The 24773-nt window shown below is 39.6% G+C and overlaps 1 protein-coding gene across 1 annotated transcript; it reads left to right on the top strand.

Annotated features, from left to right (window-relative positions):
• The first annotated feature begins 15853 nt into the window (after positions 1 to 15853).
• On the top strand, positions 15854 to 17545 carry LOC124057166 (potassium voltage-gated channel subfamily A member 10). Its single transcript, XM_046385301.1, has one exon. The coding sequence runs from the start codon at positions 15854 to 15856 to the stop codon at positions 17543 to 17545; it is 1692 nt and encodes a 563-aa protein (XP_046241257.1).
• The last annotated feature ends 7228 nt before the right edge of the window (positions 17546 to 24773 follow it).

Genomic DNA, 24773 nt, shown 5'->3' with positions numbered 1-24773 from the left:
GTTCACAATGTGACAATGTTATTTCTGCTTAAAGCACAAAGATGAGTAGAATCATCCTCATCTGTACACCTGCAGATTTAATCTGTAAATTGTTTTTATTCAGTGGAAACAAAGTTGATTAAAATGATGTTGTATTGCGTTAAGAGGAGCACCGCAGCCTCTAAAAATGTCATCTCTCACCTGCTGAGGGACCCACCAGCAAATCCACTCCATGAGAAGGGTGCCCAACAGTGAATACACTGAGACATCTATGCAGAGAATGATTATTAGCTGGTAGTTGAGAAGGTTTAAGTACAAATTTTTGTTTTTTCCAACATCAATTACACGTTGATCCAGAGAGCTGGTAGTGCATTTTGAAACGACCCTTTAAGCAGAAGAGACACACTTTGTGATATTCTGCTGCTGTCTGTCAAACACTCACACGTTAGCTGAATGTGAATTGGAGCATTCTCAGCTTTGGGTTTGTTTGAACTGCAGTGTCAGCTCTGTTTGGCATGACTCCTACATTAAAACAACAACATCAACAAAAATTATACATATGGGAAACAAGATGATCAATATGCAATCTGTATGCATGTGTGTGTTTGAGAGCAAACGTTTTCTTTTTCGTTTGACCCTAGAGCCTGATAGTGTGACATCCACTGAAATAATATGTACAGATATTCACCCCCATCCTCACCCCATATCATAGAGGCCTGAAAACATCCATCAACGTTGGTACAGTGGATAATGGATTTTCTTTCTATGAAATGAAATGTGACAGAATAATGTAAATAATAACCAATGGATGATGGAACAAAAACCATGTACTATATACTGTATGTGAAGTCTGGATTTAAATGTAGTATTATCTGCACTTTACAAGACAAAAAGGACAATCTATGGACAAGAAAAACATGTGAAATTAAAATGCATATAATCCTTCCAAATGATCATAACCCTGACAAAGTAATATCAATAATGAAGCCAATAATAATTCAACTGAAACTGTGTTCAGTGTGTTCATTGCCTGACAATACTGCACTATTTGTTTAAAAATAATGTGTTTTTTGCTGGCATCAAGTGTGGAAGAAGCGACTGAAAATATGTGCAAGGTGCTTTTTTCCCCCTCACGTCACATTGTTCGCAAGGTATTTAGTCAGCAAATGATCTGAGGAGCTAATTTTAGCTGAACAGCCTCTGCGCTGATACTAAACGCCATGAATCGATCAGCGGCCTCTTTGTTGTTATTCTTAGGACATCCAGTCTTTGTAGCCACAGGCAGTGTGGAAGACATTTTCAAACGCCTCCTGGTGTCTTCAGCTTCTGCACTCCCTTTAAGTGCACGGTATATGCTCCCTGCAGTTTAAAAGAGAGAGCAGGGTGTTCTATTAATAGCCTTTTTGTTGGAGAAAGAGAGAAGAGGAGGAGGAAGAGGAGGAGGAACGTGAGCAGAGGAGGAGAGAAAGAGAGAGAGAGAGAGAAGGGTGGAAAGGAGATGGCGGAGGAGGAGAAAGGCAAAATCCTTCACAGTGAACTTTTAATGGCAGTGCAGTCCTGATATACATGCGTAACAAGCCACAGTAGCACAAAATGTTTAGTTTTTCCCCTACAGATGCTTTTTGTTTGGGGGGGAAATCAAGGCTTCTTTTTTTTTTTTTTTTTTTTTTTTAAGATCCATACATTCTGCTGTTGAAATAATTCATGCAAATGTGATATATACTGCTGTGTTCTTATGATGTACTTGTCCTCATCTGCAGCATCTACACCTGCACAGTTTTAGAGGTACCTGCCATCTTGTCTTGGGATATCTGCCATCTTTGGTCCACTTATGGTTTAACTACTGCTCTGCATTGCGAGTGGGAACACTTGGGGCTTCAGTGCTGTAGCTACATCTCTGCTGTAGTCATTAGTCTTGCTTTGATCCAGCGAGTGCAGTGCAGCACTCTGCAGCTCGCTCTGCCAAAACCAGGGCAAACAGGGAGAGGCAGGCGGGATGGTGAGGACACAGGCAGCAGGAGCACAGGCCTGCTGCAGGTGGCCACTGCTGCCACAACGTTGTCATTGTAGTTGTTGTTAGGGAGGAGTGTGTGTGTGTGTGTGTGTGTGTGTGTTGTTTGTCAGGGATGGTAGCATGCCCAGAGGAGCACGGTTGAGTAGTCATACAGGGTTGAACCGTGCTCACCAGCTTGTAATTAGGAGACAAGCGCTGTGGGACTTGCTGCTAATCCAACAGGGCTGCCCTGGCACCAGACCACACCCCGTTATTAGGAGGTGTTCATCTTGTTACACTCATTAACTCCCTGCTCTGAGAACAGCCAGTGATGGTTTTCTGTCACCACCTGAGAAGTCCTGCAGTCAGTCTCAAAAAGGTTGAGTTGCTTTTTTAGCCGTGCCTCAGTTTTATCTGTCTGGCTGAGTGAAAACATTAAAATAATAATATAATAATAATTTGTGCAACAATGAGGGAAAAACAAAGAAGAAAGCATTACTGCCCTCTAGAGGTGGTGTTGCAGAAATGACCCCATGTTTGTACAGCAGTTTCTCTCCAGTCGAGGTTGAGAACTTGAAATCACTGGTGGACAGAGATGGAAGAAGCACTCGGATCTTTCACTTTGGTAAAAGTAGCACTATTAGTGTCAAAATATACTTATAGTACCAAAAGTAAAATACTTACCATGGAGAATGGCTCATTTCAGAATCATATATGTTATATTACAGGATTGTTATTATTGATCCAATAATGAGTTCACTTAAATGTTGCACCTGGAAAGTTGGAGCTAATTTGAACTACTATTTACTCTGTTAACATTTTATCAAAATCTTATCCAATCAGCGGTGGAAGAAAGCTTACTCTTTGAGTGGTATCATTGTAGGCTATTTTATTATATTGTTAATGCTGGTGTATCTATGTGCCAGCAGTGTTTTACTGTTGAAGATGGTCAAGGTGGAGCCTGTTTTAGCCACTTTATACCTGATCGTTTAGTCCAGTGGTCAAGCTCCCTTTAAAAAGTCAGAAAATAAATTATATAAATATAAAGGGTTGTGGGAAAATTATCAGGAGGGCTAAAAAGAAAAACATTCTGCTACACAAATCATCCATTATTTGCATTTTTTCAGTCATGAAACAGAGAGGGTTATGTTGTAAATGTATCTTTGGTAGAACTCCTGACACTTCATGTGAAATGTGACACGGGGCTTGTCAGGTCCACAAGAAAAAAAAAAGGTTAGGAAATAATTTAAACTGCAAATTCATTGCATTTAGCAATTCATACAGATTATGCAAAATCTTAATTTGACCTGCAGCTAATAGCTAAAAATTTCACATAAATGTAGTGCAATGAAACGTACAGAATTTAATATAAAGCAACATTCATTGATAATAAAAAATCAGGACATATTCTGTATAAACTCTGTGCAGATTTTCACTGGTCTAATCAGTAACTGTGTCTCTTCTGCTTGTGAGATAAGTAACAGTCATGTTGGGTTTCCAGACACAATGGGACAGATGTCCACGCCTGCTTCTTCCAGAGTCATGTGGGAGATCAATACACGCATAATGTGTGATACCGACAGAATATCCAATATTCTCATACCCACACTGAGTGGGTATGTGTATGTGTACACACAAACTTACGTACACAGTAGCACACACACACACACACGCACACACACACACACACACATACACCCTCCTCCACCCCTATGGTGGGAGACAAATGGCCTGGGTTAAGGTCAGCCAACCATGCATCCCATCTCACAGGGGACAGTGAACCTGTCAGAGCACAGCACAAGTGACGGACAGATGCTCCAGAGCTCATGAGCGCACACAAAACCAGGAGACATGAAGTATTATGAAAGACCACACCGGGATGGAAACTGGAGAAAATCCTCTTTTACACGGTGACAAGGTGGGCTGAATAAACAAAATGGAAGAGGTCACGGGGAAATCACTGATTATCAGGGCACAGGATTCGATAAGCTTCCCTGCCAGGTGTCAGTGTGGTGTTTGTACAGTACACGATGGCCCTCTGACATGAGAGGTGAACTGTGGTAGAAGTGGGTTTAGTCTGAGTAATGGAAATGGATGTTAGAATGGTCCTTCTGGAAAAAAAAAACAAAACAAAACTTCAGGGTATCTGAGCTAAAAACCATTAATTAGTGATATAGTTAATAGAAGACATTTGGAGATTTTTGGGAAATGTGCTTATTTGCCACAAATTAGTCTAGAAGATGAACATCACTGCCATATCTGAATGTTAAATGTGAAGCCACAACCAGGAAATGCTTAGCTTAGCTTAGCATAAAGACTGGAAACATGCTAGCTAGCGGAAATCTCCGCTGGTTGCAGCCTCATAACCCCTCATACAACTTTACACTTTGGTTTTTCTGTGGATTAAACAAAGGAGATATAACTGATGAACTGATAATGAACACAAACATGAACAGTATGAACATAAAACACACATAAATGAGAAATGAATCATCACTGAATGAAGCATCAAAGAAAACATTCAGATGTATTTAACAGTACTGAGATTAAGGTGATTGCCAAATAAACATGGAACTACAATAGAGAAATTGCAAATTGTGCAAACACTGAACCTCCTATAACCCAGTCTGTCCAGTAAAGGTTTGATTTGAATTGTTTGACGTAAGGTGATAACTTCATCCTTGCTGCCGGCTACAACTAGTGGAGGCAGTTTCCAATGTGCCCACCAAGGAAAGAATGTCAGAGGCTTTAAATATCCTGTTTGAGTTAATATTTTATCAACATCCCAGTCCCAGGGCCTCTCCCCTTTTATACATCCCACTTCCAGCTCTGAGAGTGTGCAGAGAGAAGGAACAGGAAATCTGTAGTGCCTTAAACTGCACTGCATTTTGTAAGGACCTACAAGCTGCTTTTTGGTTCTTTCCACCTTTTCCTAGCTCTTACAACGAATGTAGGCTGTGTTGTAATAATTTAACTTTCTGCTTATCATATCAGTAATTTTCTCATAGAAATTTCAAATAATTTCATTTCATAGAAAACATCAGTGCTTTTATCAAAGCAGTTATGAAATACTTTTTTGTCAGAAAGATCAGGAAAGAAAGGATTCATCTGGACAAAATCAAATCTCGATGAAATGAACAGCAAATTCAAATGTGCTTAATAAGCAGTCCAACATAGTGACAAACAGAGAAGAGAATCAGCCCAGCAGCAGAAGGAAGGCAACATCTCCATGTGTTGGGGGTTATGCTGAATGTGTCCCTCTGCGCTCAAGGAGCTTATTCATTATGTATGCAATGATCTCTTGATGAAGAGAGGGCTTCTTGCCTCAAACAAAGTGTTGTCATCACTGTACAAATGACGCTGCTTGTGTTCCTTTGCCCAATAACACTACAAAGACAGAAGACTAGCTGTGCATGTGTGTATCTGTGGATATGAGTGTCTAATTCATTGATATGAAGGGAAACCTGCATCAGTTGCGTTGGAAAGCCACATGCCTTAAAAGATAACTAATTAATTACAACTTGGGTCTTATTTTCATAGTTGTGGCCTTTAGTCAGTGACAACATTGCCAAAAGAGGTCAGAAACAGCAAGTAGCATAAGATCATGCAGGTGAAACAAACAAGCAGGTTGGCAAAGGTAATTTGGACAAGAAAATAAAGGTGAATCAAAATGCTATCCATTTACAGATCATCTTCCCGGTCCAACCTTAACCCGTTATACTTGAGGGATTACTGTGTACATTTTGGTTGCATTCACCCAGAGATTTTTCTTCAGTAAAGTAGTTTAGGTAATCTGTCTGATGGTTACAGACTTATTACCTCACTCATTTCTGGGTGACCATAAAAAGATAAATAAAACTGAAACAAACAAACAAACTACAAAATACCCAATGCCTAGTTATCCTTTCAATCAGGATAATTTGCTCTACTGGAACCATAGTACTAGCGTATCATCTTTTCATAAAGTTGCTATGGTGAATGTGTTAGCAAACAGTTGGCTTATACACATTCAGCAGATACAGAGTAACATTAATTTCACGGGAAGTAATTTCTCTGACCATCTGAAAATCCTAACTCGAATATTCTTTTAACTCTTTTCTTTGGTCTCTACCATCTGACTCTTCAGCTGCTAAATGCTTCAGCATGTTCACCATAGTTGATAACTGTGTTTGTCTATTGTTTGCTACGGGCCAGGTGGTGTACAGTTGATACACTGGGTAAAGTACTAATTAGAACAGCTTTAATTGCAGTGCAGTTAAGCATTTTTGGTACCACATAAACCTAAAATAAAATAATAAAAATTAAATGTCTGTGTTATCATGCAAGATACTGGAGCTGGTTGCTACTGACATAATGGGGTTCCTGGGTGGAGCATTCATGTCAGGTGCAAGCAACAGAAAGGAGAGACAGGGAAGGAGGTATAGCAGCTTGCCTTCATTTATTATTCATGTTTGATTGAAGAGGGTGATGCACTGACCTCTTATCTCTTACTTAATACAATGGAAAAAAATATATCATGGCATTATACTGTATATATTCCAATTACTTTGATAAATTCTTCAAGCAGGAGGGTTAAATATTATTTTCAACAAAATATACATGAATAGAAGAATATATCTTTAAACCCAGTGAACATACCTCTTTTAATCAATAAGCTACCATTAACTCATTGTTTTAGACTACCAAAGTGTGCCATCACTTCTGCTGTCTTAAAGATTTATATCCGCTCCGTTTTCACAAAGCAGCATCCCATGCACCTACACCGTAACATTGGCCGGCATTGTTCCACTGGATAAAAAGATACCTGGTGTTCAGAGTTGAATACCTGTCCGTCTGTCCTCAGTAATGCGGCAGTAACCAGGGCTTTTCAGCACCTCTGAGACACACATGCTGGGGTATCTAATTCCTGCACATGCCAATTCATGAAGGCTACACAAGGCAACCAGAAACCCTGTACCAGGATTCAGTACAAGGGTTTGGTGCAGAAATATTTTATAAGCCAAGAAGAAATGTTGTTTCAGGAGAATGTATTAGCAACAGAGAATTGCATGATGGGTATGGGGGTTTCAGAGCTGCACTCTTGTGATAAGACACATACTGGCCTCAAGTTAAAGGGGACTGTATTATGTGTTAAGATAGATTCTTAATGCTAATTATCTGTATGAGAGATAACATGTACTACTTTACCGTTTGTTGCCTAATGAATATTGCATGGATATTGTCCTGTCAGTGTAATCATCCACAAATACCATTTACCAGAAACAGCTGGACTGTGTTGACATAGTCCTGCACTGAAATTGTTTGCAGATTTAATGTTAATTTAATTTAATCATTTGGTTGTTAATTCTTCATTTATAGGTGGGAGATGTGTCGCAGAGCATCATCTGGGCCTTCCTTTGAAAATAATATACAGTACCTGAATAAGATTGCTATCACTGTAATACAGTAGGCTACAATGGTCATTTAAAAACAAGAACCTACCGACATACTAGAGGTTCCCTGGAACTGTATTTATCCATCCATCCATTTTCTATACCGCTTATCTGGGGGAGCTGGAGCCTATCTCAGCTGACTACGGGCGAGAGGCGGGGTACACCCTGGATTGATCGCAAGTCAATCACAGGGCCAACACACAAAGACAGACAGCCACACACTCTCACACTCACACTTAGGGACAATGTAGAGTAGCCAATTAACCTAATGTGCATGTTTTTGGTATTGTGGGAGGAAGCCGAAGTACCCGGAGAAAACCCACGCAGGCACAGGGAGAACATGCAAACTCCACATAGAAGGGCCCAGACCGGGATTTAAACCTGGAACCCTCGTGCTATGAGGCAACAGTGACAACCACTGCATGACTGTGCCGCCCGGAACTGTATTTAGTTAAACTTTTTTCTTTTTTTTTGCTAAATGCTCATGTTAGCATACTATCATTCTCAAAATGTCAATGTTTGCACACTGATGTTAAGCAGATATAATCTTTACCTTGTTCACCATCTTAGTTCAGCATGTTAGCAAGCTAATGCACGCTGGTTAGCACTAAACACAAAGTACAACTGAGGCTGAGTTAGTTTAGCATAGCCATAGTAGATAACTGTGAAGCTGTATCTTTGTGATGGCATAACCAAAACACATCATTCTTGTTGTATTTTCAAGGCCCACTGTCTTTCAACAAAAATAAAACAGACAAGAAAGAGAGCAGAGAGGTGAACACATACAACAAAACTGGCATGTGACCAATGGATGCTGAGTGTGAAATATGATAGAGAGCCAAGCAAGAGCCCCTGGCAGGCAGACAGACAGGTTCAGGACTTCACTAGCAGTGAGAAAAATGAGCCCCATGCTGCACAAACAGGAGTTTCTGGCTTCTTAAGTGACATCTAGTGTCCTGATGTGTCCTGTTTTACAGCCACTAAGAATATATATGAATGGGGAGGATTTGTTTATTTGCGTGTTATCCAGACTGAGTGAATCGGATGAGAATGAGGTGTTGTTCAAAACATCTGTCTCTTCATGGAGTATTTAACTGTAACTTCCCCGCCTTCTGTCAAAACCTCACAGAGATTTACAACTGTTCCTTAAGACTCTGCCACTGGATACTTAATCTAAGAGGATGCGTGACCGAGTGTAGACAAGCTTCTGTCGCTAGTGGATAACAAGGTAAATTTAATTTAATACTTTTCACTTTAAAACTAGTGTAGTGTTCTTAACCTATGCAGTGTTAGTATTTGGTTTAAATTAAAAAATAATCACAGACAAATGTATACATCTTGATTTTAGGCATTTTTTCAATAAATAGATGCTTTAAATTTAAGCAGTAGAACTAATAAAAGAAATCTGATTATTTTATAGAAGTTAAAGAATTACTGTAGTTTTCATTATCAGTAATTATAGTATTGAGAAAACCTTCCAGATTTTGATGCTGAATTGCTTTGATGTGGATTATTCTTATTTTACTTTTACTTACATTTTTTTTAAAAAAAATGTGATCATTGTAGTTGAATGTTAAAAAATTACAGCTAATGTTCAATCTGATGGTGCTCACTGATAATTTTTCACTATCACACTGTTTTGTACACTACAACAGGCCATATGGAGCATTGGGAGGAGGCCCAGAGTAACTCAGGAGGCTTTGCGTGAACTCGGAGCTCCTGAAGCCGTGGAACCTCCCTGTCCAACGGTGAGCAATGTTGATGTCTAGTGGGTGGTGTATGGCATGCATTCTCCCTGTATGGTATCTGGAAGGAAAAGTTGTCTTCTCACTGCGTGTGATAGTGATTGGAAGGAATTTACACGTTATGAATTCAAATGCTACAGGATGTTCCTGTGCTCTAATAGCAGAGGATGGGATGAGCAGGAGAAAAAGGGTGAATGTTTGCAAAAGAAAGTGTAGTTTAATCAGTGAGTTTAAACCACTGAGGATTGCAGTGTTCAGTGTTGTGGTTGCAGTCTGATTGGTTTGTTGTGGACACTCACCCCCTCCCTCTACTGCGTCAGGTCCAAAGAGTCATCCAAGATTAGCACTTGTCTTTTGATTAGTGAGGCTGGAAACAATCCAGACATTTCAATTAAGTCTGTAGTATTTAGTCCACACTGTTCATCTATGGGGGTGATTCTCCAGGCTGATCTGCTGTGTTGCATAATCTCCTTAGTGCAGTAACAGTCCTCAGAGTTGCATGGGAGTCTCTATCAACTACTAATCCTCAGCCCAAACAATGAAGAGTGCACTCACAGAGGATAGAAAAAGTATTTTAATAACTATTACTGACTTTACATAAAGTACTGAAAAACCAGCTGATTCAAAATCCCAACCCACTCAGAAATGTGCTTTGTTTATCGTTAACTACCATGGATATTTGACCTTCACTGTGCAGAATAATGAATGTGAAGTTTGAGTTTTTCTGCACTCTGTCTCAGTCTCAGTGTAAGACTAAGTGTAGCCTGTGTGATCAGGTTTTTTGCGATGTCATAACTAATCTGAAAGTTAAACTGGTGTGATATAAAAGCCTGAAACACCCAGTGCACACAGGCTGAGGGACTTTTCAGTGGAGGCATACACTATATGTCCAACAGTTCAGCTTTCGAAAAGAACTTCACAGTTTCTGGTGTTTTCATGAAAATGGCACCAGGAAATGTCCATTAGTATTTTACATGTTTTATAACATACCTGAAGGGACCCCTCAAAGATAAGCAATATCATTGAATATGTTGCAATGAGGTTATTTACACGCATGTCATTGTAGAGAACCAGTGACAGTATTATGTTTGGAAACACTTTGTTAAAGGAGGTATAGGGCAGGGTTTTTCTTACCCCGACTGTTCTCAGTTTGTCACGTGTTTGAGTGTTGCATTTCTCTTTTCAGGCATTATTGCCTCTGTTTGATAGTGATAGAGACTGAAGGAATGACATGCAATCGCAATCTGAACTGGTTAAGAGAGCTTTCCTGCTGTTCATGCTGTGTGGAACGTACTGCAGCTGGATATAAAATTGCCAAATTTGCTCTCAGTGATTTCAAATCTCAGAAGCAGAAAAATGCGGAAAGTGGGGGCTAACGTCTCGATTTGTCTGATTTAAGTTATTGTTTGTGATTGTTTAAATTATTTTTATGATTTTAAACAGTGTCATTTAAGATGCTTTGATGAAATATCTTACGTACATGTAGTAGAAATGTTATTTGGGATTTAATAATCATGCAATATTTTCTGTCTTATTTTTCATTGCTGTTGCAGAGAGATTTCTAATCTCAGTATGGCTGCGCTGGTTAAATAATAAAACCAGACTCACACGGGGGACATTGCAGTCACATGGTCAGATCCTCAAAGCGGGGGATGCTCCTACAGTTCTTAGTGATTTCTTTTGTAATTTATTTTCAAGATTCACAGAGGAAAAAACAATTGAATAAAAATGATTAGAATTCATTTCTGTTTCATTTTTATGAATAAACTTACATCCCCATCTGGATATGAAGTGGACCCACAAGGGATCCCAAATTGTGACTGAGAAATCCTGATCGATGCCTCTGCAAGGGTTTGTGTCTCATCTCTGCTGAAAACTACTAAGTCTGAATCCATATGAACTTGTGCCACTCTCATGCATTGGATGAACATGCCACTTTACATTACCTAACACTGTGTTTTGAGCAGTATGGGGTTTTATATATACTGTAGCTGTCATGCCCTTGTATGCTCCTGACCCAACCTTGTGTGTTATTTGCTATGAGTAGAACCTCTGCCTCAATATATAGGATTACTAGACTGGGATAACGAGCTGCCTTCACAATAGATATAAGATTACCAGGCTGGAATATCTAATCCGAGCTACCTGACATGCACTTTGAAATCGTGTCACCCTTGGGTGAGCATATGGGATTTTGAGATGGAATTACTTTGATCATGTGCAAAAGATGAGAAGCCCACAGATTTCGTTACTTTGTCATTTCCAAAGACAAACATGGTGTGGAAAACATACACCGAAAAAACTGGATCAAAAACGATCAATCAAACAAACAAACAAAACAGACAAAGTGAAGTCGAAAGTCAGACTAAAGGTCCACACACTGCACTGATCATCAGCTCATTCATCAGGCATTGTCAAATAACCACCACAAAGCAGAATAAGTAACAGACACAAACACATTTATCAGAGTCAATGTACTCTTCAGAGCAGAGTAATAATGACTGTCTGTAAATATGAGATCACTGTTTGCATTTAAAAGCAATGACATCTATGGATTCCTTCAAAGCAGCTTCAATTGATAGTTTCATGGTGACAAATGAATCAAATGACAATGTGAAAACAGTGCGTAATGCGAGAGGTCTCGTTTGTAAGGATGAGCATACAAAGAATTATCAGCTGAATCTGCAGTTTGAATCTGTCGAACACAGCAGGCAGCTGTTTTCAGAGAAAAAGCTCCAAGCTCTCTTGCTGTGTACCACCTGTTCAGCATCATTGTGCAGACAAGGTTAGGGACCAGCAGGTGAACACGTAGTGCTGTAGTTAGCAGGTGAAGAGTCAGATATCTCCCTCAGGAGTTGGTAAAACAGAGCTAAAAGAGACAGAATACTGGAATCCCCAACATTTATTTGACTGGTTTAGATACTACTTACTTTTCAGATTAAGAGTTCACATAGAAGTGGTGCTGTGTGCAGTCACGACGTCCCATGTCTCAACCTGGCCAGGGCCTTCTCATGCAAGTCAACCGTCCACTCATTTCATATCTAACTGTTCCCATTGACTAAAAACAAAAATGTCAGAAAACTAAAGTATACACTGGGATGTGTGATAAAATATGATGCATTTTTGTAGATGAAACTACCCAATAATATATAAAATAATAAAATTAAGTTACAATATGATGCATTAGTAATAATAAAGTATAATAGTAGTAATAGTAATAATATTATTAGTATATTTTTATTGGTTTGTTTCATAGACTTTGCAAATTAATCAGTTTTGCTGAAAATATTCCAGAAAATGCAGATTTTTGCAGTCGCTAGAAACATGCTACAAAGCTGAACTATAAAAGAAGGAAAGCTGAAGAATATAAGAGCATGCAGAGTGAATACTAGGAAGAGAGGAGCATATTAATGTTAGTTAAAATAGATCACATGGGACACCATTATACTATGTTTTCAGGCACTAAATAGAGCAGCATTTTGACTTTTGAATAACAATTTATTTTCCCTTAAGTGATGCTATCCCTGCCAGATATCCATGGCTCAACAACTGCACAGGTGTTTGTACCTATGCAGCATCAGTATAGTTCTCACACAAGCGTTCCGATGGAGGAAGTGCTTTGTCAACACACTCTGTTAACGGGTAAGGTGACAGTGTCATGGTGGTGGGGGGCAGAAGGATGGAGGAATGTTGTCCCTCTGATATGCTGTCAAGAGGCCTGAGATGAGTGACACTGCTGCAGCTGCCGTCCATCTCACCCATTTACCTCCCCTTTCCCACTTTTACTGACACAAATCGTTTTGCAGCGGAATGGATCGATTATTTACCCTCTCAGTCTGTGATCACCCCCTCACTGTCCATCTTCCTGTCTCTGCTTGCCGGTAGCTGATTATATTAGGAGGTGTTTAAGTGACAGGTCATGCTGACTGCATTCTCAATGACATGTTCAGGACATTGCAGTATCACACAAGTCAAAGATCCCCGTATTATATATGGAGCATGTTGAGTCAGCTGAGTGATGTTTGTGCGCACATGCACGTCCCTATGTCCCCCTGCTCTGTGCAAACCTGGATGTAAATCTCAGGTACAGCATGTGAAGTTTATATTCACTGATGCACATGAGCATGATGTTCCTGTGAGGACACATAATGAGATTTCTGCAGGTGGTGGTGTGTGATGATGTATAGGAAAGAGTAGGCTGTAAAGTCTTAAAACAGTTTCCTGTGACCTTGAAGCCATGTGCCTGCAGTGGTGCTGCTCACACTGCAATGTTAGAGGGGACCGGCAGACAGCTGGCTGCAGCAAGACGAGAGTGAGGGAATGAGGTAGTGATTTCCGACTTCAGGCAACTGCTTCTCTATCAGGTAACATAATATTCATCCTGCAATGCCAATTTGGCCGCCCTTCTGAAAAAGTACAAGATTAACTTTGATTAAAGTTTTTGCTCCTCAAGAGAATTCAGCAGAGCTAAAAAAAAAATAAATCCATTTTTGTAATGTGAATCTAACATTTAATTAGGCTTGTCAAATTTGTGCAAAGCCATGGAGCTACTTTATTAATCTGACAAACCTTCAGTAGCTGGCAGGCACAAAGGTGCTGGAACTGGCGGGGACAAATGAAATGAAAAAAAAGAAGAAAAAAAAAACATCCCCAGGATTTTCTATCCAAAGAGCTGTTTTTACTCTCACTCAGCCCTGTGAACCCTGTTCCAAGTTTATACTTGACACCTCTAGGGGAAATGTGTGTCCGGAATAGTATTTATCAATAAAGCTGATTCTAGTGTACTAGCTGTTTTCTCTTTTTTCCAAAGAAGTGCTTTATGGATTTGCATTAGCACAGTATATGGGGCTGTTCTAAAAGGCAAGTTGTATGGAGATTTCTGGAAAACATTTGTGACAGTAGAAAATCAATAAAAATTTCATGGAATATTGGTGTCAGAGGAAATAACACTTCATGTCAACATGTATTACTAAATATGTAAACAAGAGAAAGCTAAAGTAGCTGGGCAGATGTGTGCTGCTGCAGTTATTGAGAGTTACAAGTATTGTAACAGGGGAAGAATAGAGTATAATCCCCAAGGTGAGGGTGAATTGGATGATCCTGCATGTGGATGCTTACTCTGCAGGAAACAGGGGGAAAGAGTGGGTCCCACTCTCCCCTCGCCACATCAAACAGCGATTGGCTCCTGCAGAGTAAATCTCCTATCAGAGAGCTACGTATACCATCCTCACTTATGCCACAGACGGAGGAGGGAGCAGGGAGAACAAAGCCAGGTGACCCCCACTTTCAAAATACAGTGAGTTGTCCGCATGTGCTTGTGTTTGCCTGTGTTTGTGTGTGCACATGTGTGTAAGGGTGTGAGTGCATGTGGGTACCTCTGGCATCTCTGGTTTCGTATAGGGTATTAAATTACCCAATGGGAGCTTTAATAGAGCTACAGACACTCTTGATTGTGATTCTGGATGAGCGAGAGATTGAAGGGGGAGCACAGCAGAGCTGCCAAGCAGGACAGAGAGGGCACAACAACTTCTGCAGAGCCGGGGATATGGGTGAGTGGTGCAGACATCTGCACACATCTGGAGTTAAACTTAGCACTTAATTAGAAATATTTTTGTGTATTTGTGGGGCTTCGATGTTCCACTCGAACAAGGGTAGTGAATCTGCTGTGTGCAGATTGTGTGTTAGTTTGGCGGGAAGATTTTCGCAGTTTAGCAGCAAGAATTTGCTTTTAGAAACAATTAAAAGTGTTCAAGTTGGAAGGATGTAGAGCTAACAGCACTTTTCTTTTCTCTGTGTCTTCATCTGTCTTTTTCTCTTGGACTCTGTAACCCCTCTTTGCTGACATGGCGCAATCAATACATTTATTTTTTGCATAAGCCCTATCATGATGCCCTTACATAAGACAATTCAATCCTATATCCTGGACTGTTACGATATCTGCTACAATGCAAGTGGAAATAGAACCAGATAAGTCTGAGTGCGCAGGGCCCTTGGTGTCAAGTGGACGCAGAGGTTGCAGCTTAAAAAGCGTGTCAGGATTTGGTTACCTGTCCGAACGAGACAAATGTAATGATAAACAGCTACTTAACTGAAGTAAATGTGATCATGACAGACTACCTCGAGCAGTCTTGGAATGGATTAGCCAAAGCATTAGACAAAGAAAAAAAAATACACATATTTTCATATTGAGAGGAATAAATATGTTTTGGCGAGTTTCTGTTTTCAGACAAGTGAAGGATCAGATGTTTTTCCATGAAGAAATTAAACATGTTAAGTTCTGCAGCACTCGATCAGCAATAATATTGTCCATACACTGTGTAAGCACTTTCACAGCCAATCTTGCACAGTTTGTGTTTCCGTTTAGGTCATGAGAGTGAATTGGGAGGAAAAAATAACTGCACAAGCACAGTATCAGATGGCAAGTTCTGTGCTGATGTAAACAGGAGCTGACAGAAAAATCTCTTTACCAACAAAAGTGCATTGCACCATTTAACAAAATTTAACGCAACTTTGCTCTTTTACCTCCCATCTTCTACAGGTTACACAGAGGACTGAATCCAAAAGTTGTATACTGTCTGAATGATAATCAGGTGGAGGGAAGCCCTGCCAGTATCTTCAGCGTGGCACTGGTTGTGGTGTCCCCTCTGTCTCCTGCATTTGAACCAGGCTGATAGAAGGAGCTGTGGCTAACATACGCACAAGGAATGGAGGTGCCGCTTGTTAATTTTGAGAACATGGATGATGTCGGCATCAACTTGGGAGACCCGAGTGACTCAGGATACCCGACTTCACCTACCTCAGAGGCCCCTGATCAGAATCTTTTACCCCATCATATGACTTCTCCCCACCAGTCGCCACATAGAGGACGAAGTGACCATCAGCCTGCTCAAGAAGGATTGTCACCGTCCACTCCTCTGACTCTGACCACTAAAGCTAACTCCAGCAGTGGAAGTTTGATCTCTAATCTGAAGCTTCTGATCAACAGTGAGTCTCCCACCGACAGTGTCTTCAGTAAGATGGTGAAAGATTGCTATGAGAGTGAAGACTTGTTTGAAAAGCACTGCGTGGAAGAAAAAGATGAGAAAGTTGTCATCAATATTTCCGGCCTAATGTTCGAGACCCAGCTCAGCACCCTGAATAAGTTTCCAGAAACGCTGCTTGGTGATCCTATGAAGAGGATAAGCTTCTTCGACCCAATGAGAAACGAGTACTTTTTTGACAGAAACCGCCCGTCCTTTGATGGTATTCTGTACTACTATCAGTCAGGGGGGAGAATCCGCAGACCAGCCAATGTTCCATTAGATGTTTTTGCTAATGAAATCGTTTTCTATGAGTTAGGTCACGAAGCCATGGAGCAGTTCCGTGAAGATGAAGGATTCATCAAAGAGCCAGAGGTCCTTTTGCCCACCAACGAACTGCAACGACAATTCTGGCTCCTGTTTGAATACCCAGAAAGCTCCAGTGCAGCCAAATCTGTAGCTCTGGTTTCTGTGTTTGTCATTGTCATTTCTATCTTCATTTTCTGCCTAGAGACTCTGCCAGAGTTCAGGGAAGACAATGACTTTGTTCAAGGTTTAACACAATATGTCAATGGGACTGAAGAAAGTTCATCTCCTCATTCTGCCACTAAAGACCTGATTGCATATTTCACCGACCCATTTTTCATTGTGGAAACTATTTGTATCATCTGGTTCTGCTTTGAAGTCTGTGTCCGTTTTGTGGTGTGCCCCAGCAAAAGTGACTTCTTCAATAACATCATGAATATCATTGACATAGTCTCTATAATTCCCTACTTTGTAACCCTGGGAACAGAGCTGGCTACGACTCCTGATGATGATGTGAACGCTGGTCAAAACATGTCCCTAGCAATCTTAAGAATCATTCGTCTAGTGAGAGTTTTCAGAATTTTTAAACTCTCCCGACACTCAAAAGGGCTTCAGATCTTGGGGCAGACCTTGAAGGCCAGCATGAGGGAACTTGGGCTGCTCATCTTCTTCCTTTTTATAGGAGTCATCCTATTCTCAAGTGCCATCTACTTTGCAGAAGTGGATGAGCCCCAGACACAGTTTGTCAGCATCCCTGATGGCTTCTGGTGGGCTGTGGTGACAATGACCACTGTGGGATATGGCGACATGTGCCCCATCACAATGGGAGGCAAAATGGTTGGCACCCTCTGCGCCATTGCTGGGGTTCTGACCATTGCCTTGCCCGTCCCTGTCATCGTCTCCAACTTTAACTATTTTTACCACCGTGAAACTGAGCAGGAGGAGAAACAGATAATGGATGCAGCAGCAGAGGCTGCCCAGAAAGCGTCAGCTGCAAACAAGTATGGAAGCACACCTTCACTAAACAAAAGTAACGGCACCTGGCAGAATGAGAAAAATGGCATGCACTGAGACAGAAACTGAGGTATTTATTTATATCAAAGACATGAAAAACACATGGACAAACCAAACACATTGATATACTGGATGAAAATCAGTTTATCTTTCTCACTATTTTGTACTCCAAACATGGCAGCATTTGTGCATATTGTTACAGTATTAATAGGCACTTTGTGGTGAGACAGCCTTAACACAAGTTGTCTGTGTACTTGTGGATGTGTCAAAGTGCAAATAACACAACTCAGCAATTACCATGCCAGTTGACCATGATGAGAAGAAATGAAATTTAGGATTATTATCTGTCATCCAGTGCAATTTGAAGAAAAATGTGAAGGCTCATTTTTGCTATGGACATTTCACCATGTAGATTGCAGTAACTATACAAGTGAAAGGCAGAGAAAGTTATAAATTTGACCAAAATCTCCTGTATAAGAGTAAATGTATCCCATAAGAGAAATCAAAAATGGTTTTAATAATCTTAGCTTTTAAAGTGGAAACATACTCAGAGATCATATCACATCCCAGTTCCATGTTAGTCTACAATTCATCTTATTCAGCAAAATCTAGATAGAACTTGGCATGGTTTTCAAGGTCAGGCAGACCGTATCCAGTTTAAGGCAAGAGGACATCGGCACACACACTGTCTCATCAGCAAATCTATAGTTGTGAATGCTCAGCCAGCAGCACTTCTCCATATGATATGGCATAACAATATCTCTGTGATAAATAGCTGGCAAGTTAGCACGGCTGTGATTAGCCTTGTAGATAGGCTGCAAAATATAAATCAAAATCAGGAAGCTTCTTAGTTTCAGCATTAAAAATCACAAGCTAATATATATCTACATGGTTCTCATTTTTATTACTTGGCTTTTTCTTACCAGCTCATGCAGCTTTAGCCGTATGTGCAGGTCATCTTCTAACAATATAGACAATATAATTATAGTGCAAATTTACTTTTTGAAGACCATATCAATCCATTGCACTGGAGGTTTTTTTTTCACGTCTCTTGAGCACTTTTGGAGCTTTACAGCATCAGCTGTTGACAGGGAAAATATATCAGTGTATAGAAATGTGAAATATTAGACTGAGAGAACAGAGAGAAGGGCAAAGACAAAAACTGCTTTTCACTTTTGCACTTGAACATTTTTCCATTTACTTTTGTTCTTTCATATATATTGCATGGCATAGCGTGCCGAAATGAGGTTGAACTCTTATTATCAGTAACTCAAAGTTTGACATATTTATTGTAGCGAAATATATAAAGGCATTTTAATCTATAGTGATGGTCATTATATTCCATGAGATAGTGCAAGCCAATACTTGACCTGGATTTGTGAAATGGTGACATTTGTGTATCATCTGGAAAACATGAACTGGTACTATATATGCATGCCATGTATGTGAGTTTACTGTACATATAAATTCAGCTTGAATAGAAATGGCAGTGGATGTAGCTGTAACACAGTCAATGCCTTTCTAATAATCATACAATATGCAATAATGATAACCTGTGGGTGGAAAACAACTATGTTGCATTGCTCACCCAGGAAAGAGCAATATCTGTAATTGATGAAAATAAAATGCAATCAGGTGACAAATGTTAGTCACATTGGTACTCAGCACTTTACTACGTTATGAAGCACTTAATATTTGAGGACTGTAACTGTATGTGTCAACATTGTACAGTATGCAGTGTCATACTTTGCTATGTTTTACTTATCCTGTAAAGAGTGCCTTTCATTAAACATGTATCTGTCCAAAGTTTCCTTTTGATTATGTGTGAATTTAGACATCAAGCAAATTTAAAGTTTTTAAACTTTTCTTCGACCATAATAGTGCTGAATGGAAGTGTAAGTGTCAGCGTATGGCTTCAAGGCTAAATGCTCATTATCACCTCATGTCGGCTGTTATTAACGCCTGCTCACTGCTGGTTCTCAGCACTGATAGGATGATGGCATCCCTCTCTCTCTCTCTCTCTCTCTCTCTCTACTTGTGTCTGTATTACTCTGTTCAAAAAATTGTCCCCAGTGAGAATTTGAATGCGTCACATCCCAAGAGGGAGAGGCTCTTTTTTTAAAAATAATTTTAGTACATTAGTACAAGTACATCTGGTGTCATGATGTAGATAGCTGACTGCAAGACCAGACATTTGTCGCTGTGTCTTCTGGATAACAAGCCATTTATCTAATTAAAAATGAGTGCTCAGCTAAAAATAGAAGTCTTGAAGAAATGCAACAGATGGAAAACCAAAAGACTAACAAGACTTTGTTGTTTTCCAGGATCTCTGGGATAAGTCCAAAAAAGTGGAATTGAAACATAATATATGTCTTTCCAGTGGCACAAGTCTTCCCTAGATAGAGAAATTCTAGTGCTATGAGTTGACAATGCCTTTGACTGGGATAGTTTCAAAAGCACCGAACTAAATATGCAGACCAAATGAATCATTTATAAGATTATCTATCTTAGCCTACAAGGGTACGAGCTGGCTGTTTCACATGCCTAACTGTCCCATACAGTCCCGTGGAGAACATATTCTCTGTCAGTATATTAAAACCATATCTAATTTTGAACGGTGCATGTTTTGTATGTACCATGCTTGTGACTTTAGATTTTCCAAGTTGTTTCCCCCTCAATAAAACAAAGCTGTTAAAATCGTTTCCTGCTAAAAGATACTGGATTTGTTTTTGATGACTGTTAAGAGGCCTGTTCTTCTTAGTCAGTAGTTAACGGTCAGGTCAGCGGGCCGCCCTTCTGCCCTGCTGATCACTGATCGCACAGTGATATACCAAAGAGGAGGCCTGATAGCATTTTAGCATTTAACAGACAGGTGGCTCTGACAAGGTCAAAGCCAATGTGAGTCTGTCATTTATAATTCATCGGGTGTTCCACGAAGAGATCACATCCATCCTGCCTTTGATAAAGATTCACCCCAAGAAATTCATTCAAAGACCAGCAGATGGTCCTATCACTGTGACACAGCAGACTGTACTGCAGTCCTTAGTGGACCTAAAAATATCATCGTTGCATGACTCTTCCCTTTACTTTCCAGTTCAGTGACAAGCTGTGTCAGGCTTTAAGGGAAACAATGCACAGGTCTCACACGAAAGCTCAGACGGTGAGTCTCGTATCAGTAGATTGGGTTACTGTTTTGTCAGCAGACACGTTATGAGCCAATTTCAGACCTGCACAGACAGCAGCCTGTTTACTGTAGTCCACGCCCTTCAGAGGGCAAAGTCACTTGGACCTGGGCAGCTTGTGTTTGTATTGAAGGCTCCTGTTTCTGCCATTGACGGTAACTTTCCTGAATGCAGGACAGACCGCAACCTTGCAATTATGTTTTTGATCAAACTGTGAACCTGGTGCTTCTTCAGAGCACAGCAGGTGTAATATTGACTGGCAAAACAATCCTCCTGGGTTTTATATTGATCAAAGTTCAACTGTGCTCACCTATGACTTGAGCCATTGATTCTGTGCCCTGACTTTGCTGACCAAGAACAAGATATGGGTTCTGCATTACTTTTATAGCCCCTTAAGTGACTACAGGTCTGATATGACTCAGTTGAAAAGCTAAATAAATAAACTTCACCAAAAGGAAAAGGGTGCATTATGACAAATGAGCTGCATATTTTTGGCACGAGATAAACTAAGCTTGTGAGGTGCCCCATCTGCTCTCTCAGCACTGGACAGGATGAAGGACGGACAGGTGGACTCACCCTGCTCCTCACCGGAGGTGATGGAGGATCAGGAATCCTGACGCAGTGAGATAAAACACTCCTCAGAAGGGACATGTCTGTCATTCTGTTTATCATTTTCAGTTTCATTTGCTTCACTCATGTTGGAAATCTGTCATTCACGCATCCCACATTCTCTCATTTTTGCTGTCTCAAAATATGTAAATCACTTGAAGATATCTGTAACTATTACCCAGAATAAAATAAGAATCCCCAATTAATTTGCTGATGTATAAAGCTGCTAATATTCTTTTTTTGCCTTTATTTTTTATTTTACAAATCCCACGAAAAGACCAAAACCAAGTATAAACTGAGTCCAACTAACAAGTGTAGCCCACATGTTGCCTCCTAAAAATTACATTCATTTACAACTAATGTGCAACTGTAAATACATTTTGAAGGAAACATAATTGCTGAGCAAAATATATTTTTTTATTAACACAATGTTGCTAATTAACATTTTTGGCAAGTTGCAAAATGCTGATGCTGAATCTATCAGTAAAATGTTCACTGACAGCCAATTTATTTTTTTTCTAACAAAATATTCACTCTTGGAGAAGGATATCTGCTCATAGTGATTCCCACATTATCCACATAATCCAGGCACCAATTACATTGGTCAGCAACACAATTGGGAAAACAATTCAGTAATACATAGACATAATTTCTAGGAGAGACAAACCTGGTTTACATTAGGCTATTCTTCTATTACAGACCTCCAATATTGCCCCTAAACTATTAAAACTATATCAGTAAGCCACTGGTTAACCTTTATTACATGAACACTAAAGTTTATTTTTTCACACAGACCCCTTACATATCATCCTGTTGTACTAGATGTTCAAAATGAAAATACAGTCATTATTAAATAAGAGTTTTGTTATGTTTTACTTTGTTAAAATCCCAGACGTTTCAGGAAATTATTCAACTTTTTAATAAATAAATCTATATAGCTGTGACCTGATTTAAAAGATCTAAGAGAAGCTTAGATCTAGAAAAGAAGCTAAGAGCCACAGGCAGGCAGGGAAAGTATTGAGGGACAGACTAATGCATGTTGCCATGTACATTGACAGGTTCTCTCGTGTACTCCTTTGGTGACAAAACAAGAAACTCCCATGATCCTGACTGAGAGTTTGTGGCAGGACTCTACTCTTCAATTATTCAAATGACATTTTGGTCTACTTTAATAATTCAGAGTGTCTCAAACGACTGTTTTTGATGATCAGCTCTTAATATATCAAACACGTCAACCGTAGTGAATCAATAAAGCATTTAGGCTATATTCTATGCACAGGTAATTTATAATTTGGATGCCACTGTTTTCTCCAGTATGCATATGCTTTGTCAGGTCAGTTCTGCTCTGCCAGGGGTTTTCTCATCCATCACTTTAAGATTGGAGAACGGAGTCCCATAACAGAGAGGGCGCGTAATGACTCAAGGAGATAAAGATTTATGACAGGTAACTGCACGGTGACTGCTCCTCTGCAGTGCGTCAGCCCTGGAGGTCAATGGCCAGACTTGTGTGGGAAGAAATGCGAGTCTCACATTTGTCCTGCTTAAGGCCCATGAAAAATGAAGAAGGTGACCTAAAGTATCACCTGGGATCAAACAGTGCACAATGTTTTGCTTCTCCAGATGACCACAGGCTGCTCTTCGCATCAACCAAAAATGACTGATTGGAGAGGCAATGTGATTATCCAGCTGCAGTGCATTACAAAGATGAATCTGGATAACACTGCGCAGACAACTACTTATTTAGTTATTCCGACAATGGGAAAGACCGCTGTACCAACAAGCTTCTAGAATAAAGAAAGAGTCATTCATTGCAATCTCAATGTTTAGTATTTAACTGGATTGTATTTGTACTTTTAGATAACACATTCCAAAATCTTAGGAATGCATTCAATTTCTGAAAAGATTTCTGTTTGAAACACTTAAAATCGACTGGTAATGTGAGGCAAAGTCTCTTAAAATTCAGGCATTGATGACATGTTTAAGTCAGACATAGAAAATGCCACTTGTTAAGCGCCAAGTGTTCCTGGCAAAATGCACTTAATGTATCACAAACTAAAGCACTCACTGTAGAGACATTGGCCCATGTGAATGTTATACTTTCATTAGTATAGATTCAATATTGCTTTAGGAGCATTTTTATGCATTTGATGTTATAGATGGTATATTTTATATAATTTTGGTTAGTTTAATCTTTAACAGTGCATTGCATTTCATTTGTTCATCATTTGGTTTGTCTGTAAAATCTTAATCTGAAAAGAAAATAGCAACTACAGTGGTCAAATGAATGTATTTGAATAAAAAGTACATTTTCTTCTGTCTGGATAGTTGTGGGTGGATGTATAAAGTGGCATGGAATGGAAATACTCAAGTTTAGTTCAGTTTCTTTGTATTTGTACTTTGTCTGTCAGGAAATACAGATAGATATAATAGGGACACATTCTATTATAGACTGTAGGCGGTATTCCAGGGCTGCACAGTGTGCAGTGTGACACCTTGTGGCTTCACTGAAGTACTACATTTTGTGGCTCAAAATACAACATACAATGATTTTTCATTTTCTAAAGCCTTTATAAATGTGTTGTCCCTATTGTCAATCTAAAAGAAGTGAGGGGCTTGTAAAAGCAAAGCTGACGTAAAGCTTATCAATTCACAGTTAAAATGTATCTAAATATTTGAATAAATGTCATTTGTATCTGAAATGAATGAAAGTCTCCTCACAGTGCAACACACTTAGGAGAAATCAAATGCATTTTAAAAAACTGATGAATAGGCTAATTGGGGTCACTAGGTCACTGATGGCTGATAATGAATAAACTACAGTCTGCTGTAGTCTCTCTAGACAATGCATGACACATAAACAGAAGCTGCTTTGTTAACCTTAAAACTGGTTGCACCACAAACTGGCCAGGTCACCAGTTGCTCAAATGTTGCTTTCAGTTTAAAACAAAAGTGTCATGTGTCCCATAGACGGTAAACAGTTAAGAGATTACTCATAAATCAGATGCACTGAAAACAATAACTGCTGGTTGATACTGACAGACAAATTTGCTTTCCATGAAAGTAGTTTCACTCTGATTACGGTCACTTCCTGGAGATTTTGAGTCTGACTGCACTACGTACTGCCAGGCCAGTCCCAGCTCATGTGTGTCAGGGGAGGGCAGGGCAGTGATAGTTACATAACTCAAAAGTGATAAATAAGATCACAAAGTTTAAAATGTTGTCAGTGGCTTTGGTCATAAAAAGTTGTGTGGAAAAAATTCAGTAACTGACAGATTACAGGAAACCAAGGCTTTCCTTTAAAATAAAACCTGCTCATAGAATGATACCTGAGTAATGGGCTACAAATGTGGAAAATTCACCATCATTATACAATACCGTATATAACACAGCTTGACCTGTATATGTGTATATAAACCTGACTACACACAGCAGTAGTTTCTCATATTGTCTTTATTCTCATTGATTTACATACAACGGTCTAAATATTAGAAACA

The sequence above is a fragment of the Scatophagus argus genome, chromosome 3 (assembly GCF_020382885.2).
Source record: "Scatophagus argus isolate fScaArg1 chromosome 3, fScaArg1.pri, whole genome shotgun sequence".
NCBI classification, from domain to species: Eukaryota; Metazoa; Chordata; class Actinopteri; family Scatophagidae; genus Scatophagus; species Scatophagus argus.
The sequence above is the reverse complement of the archived record's forward strand: the minus strand, read 5'-3'. Positions and strand labels throughout refer to the sequence as shown.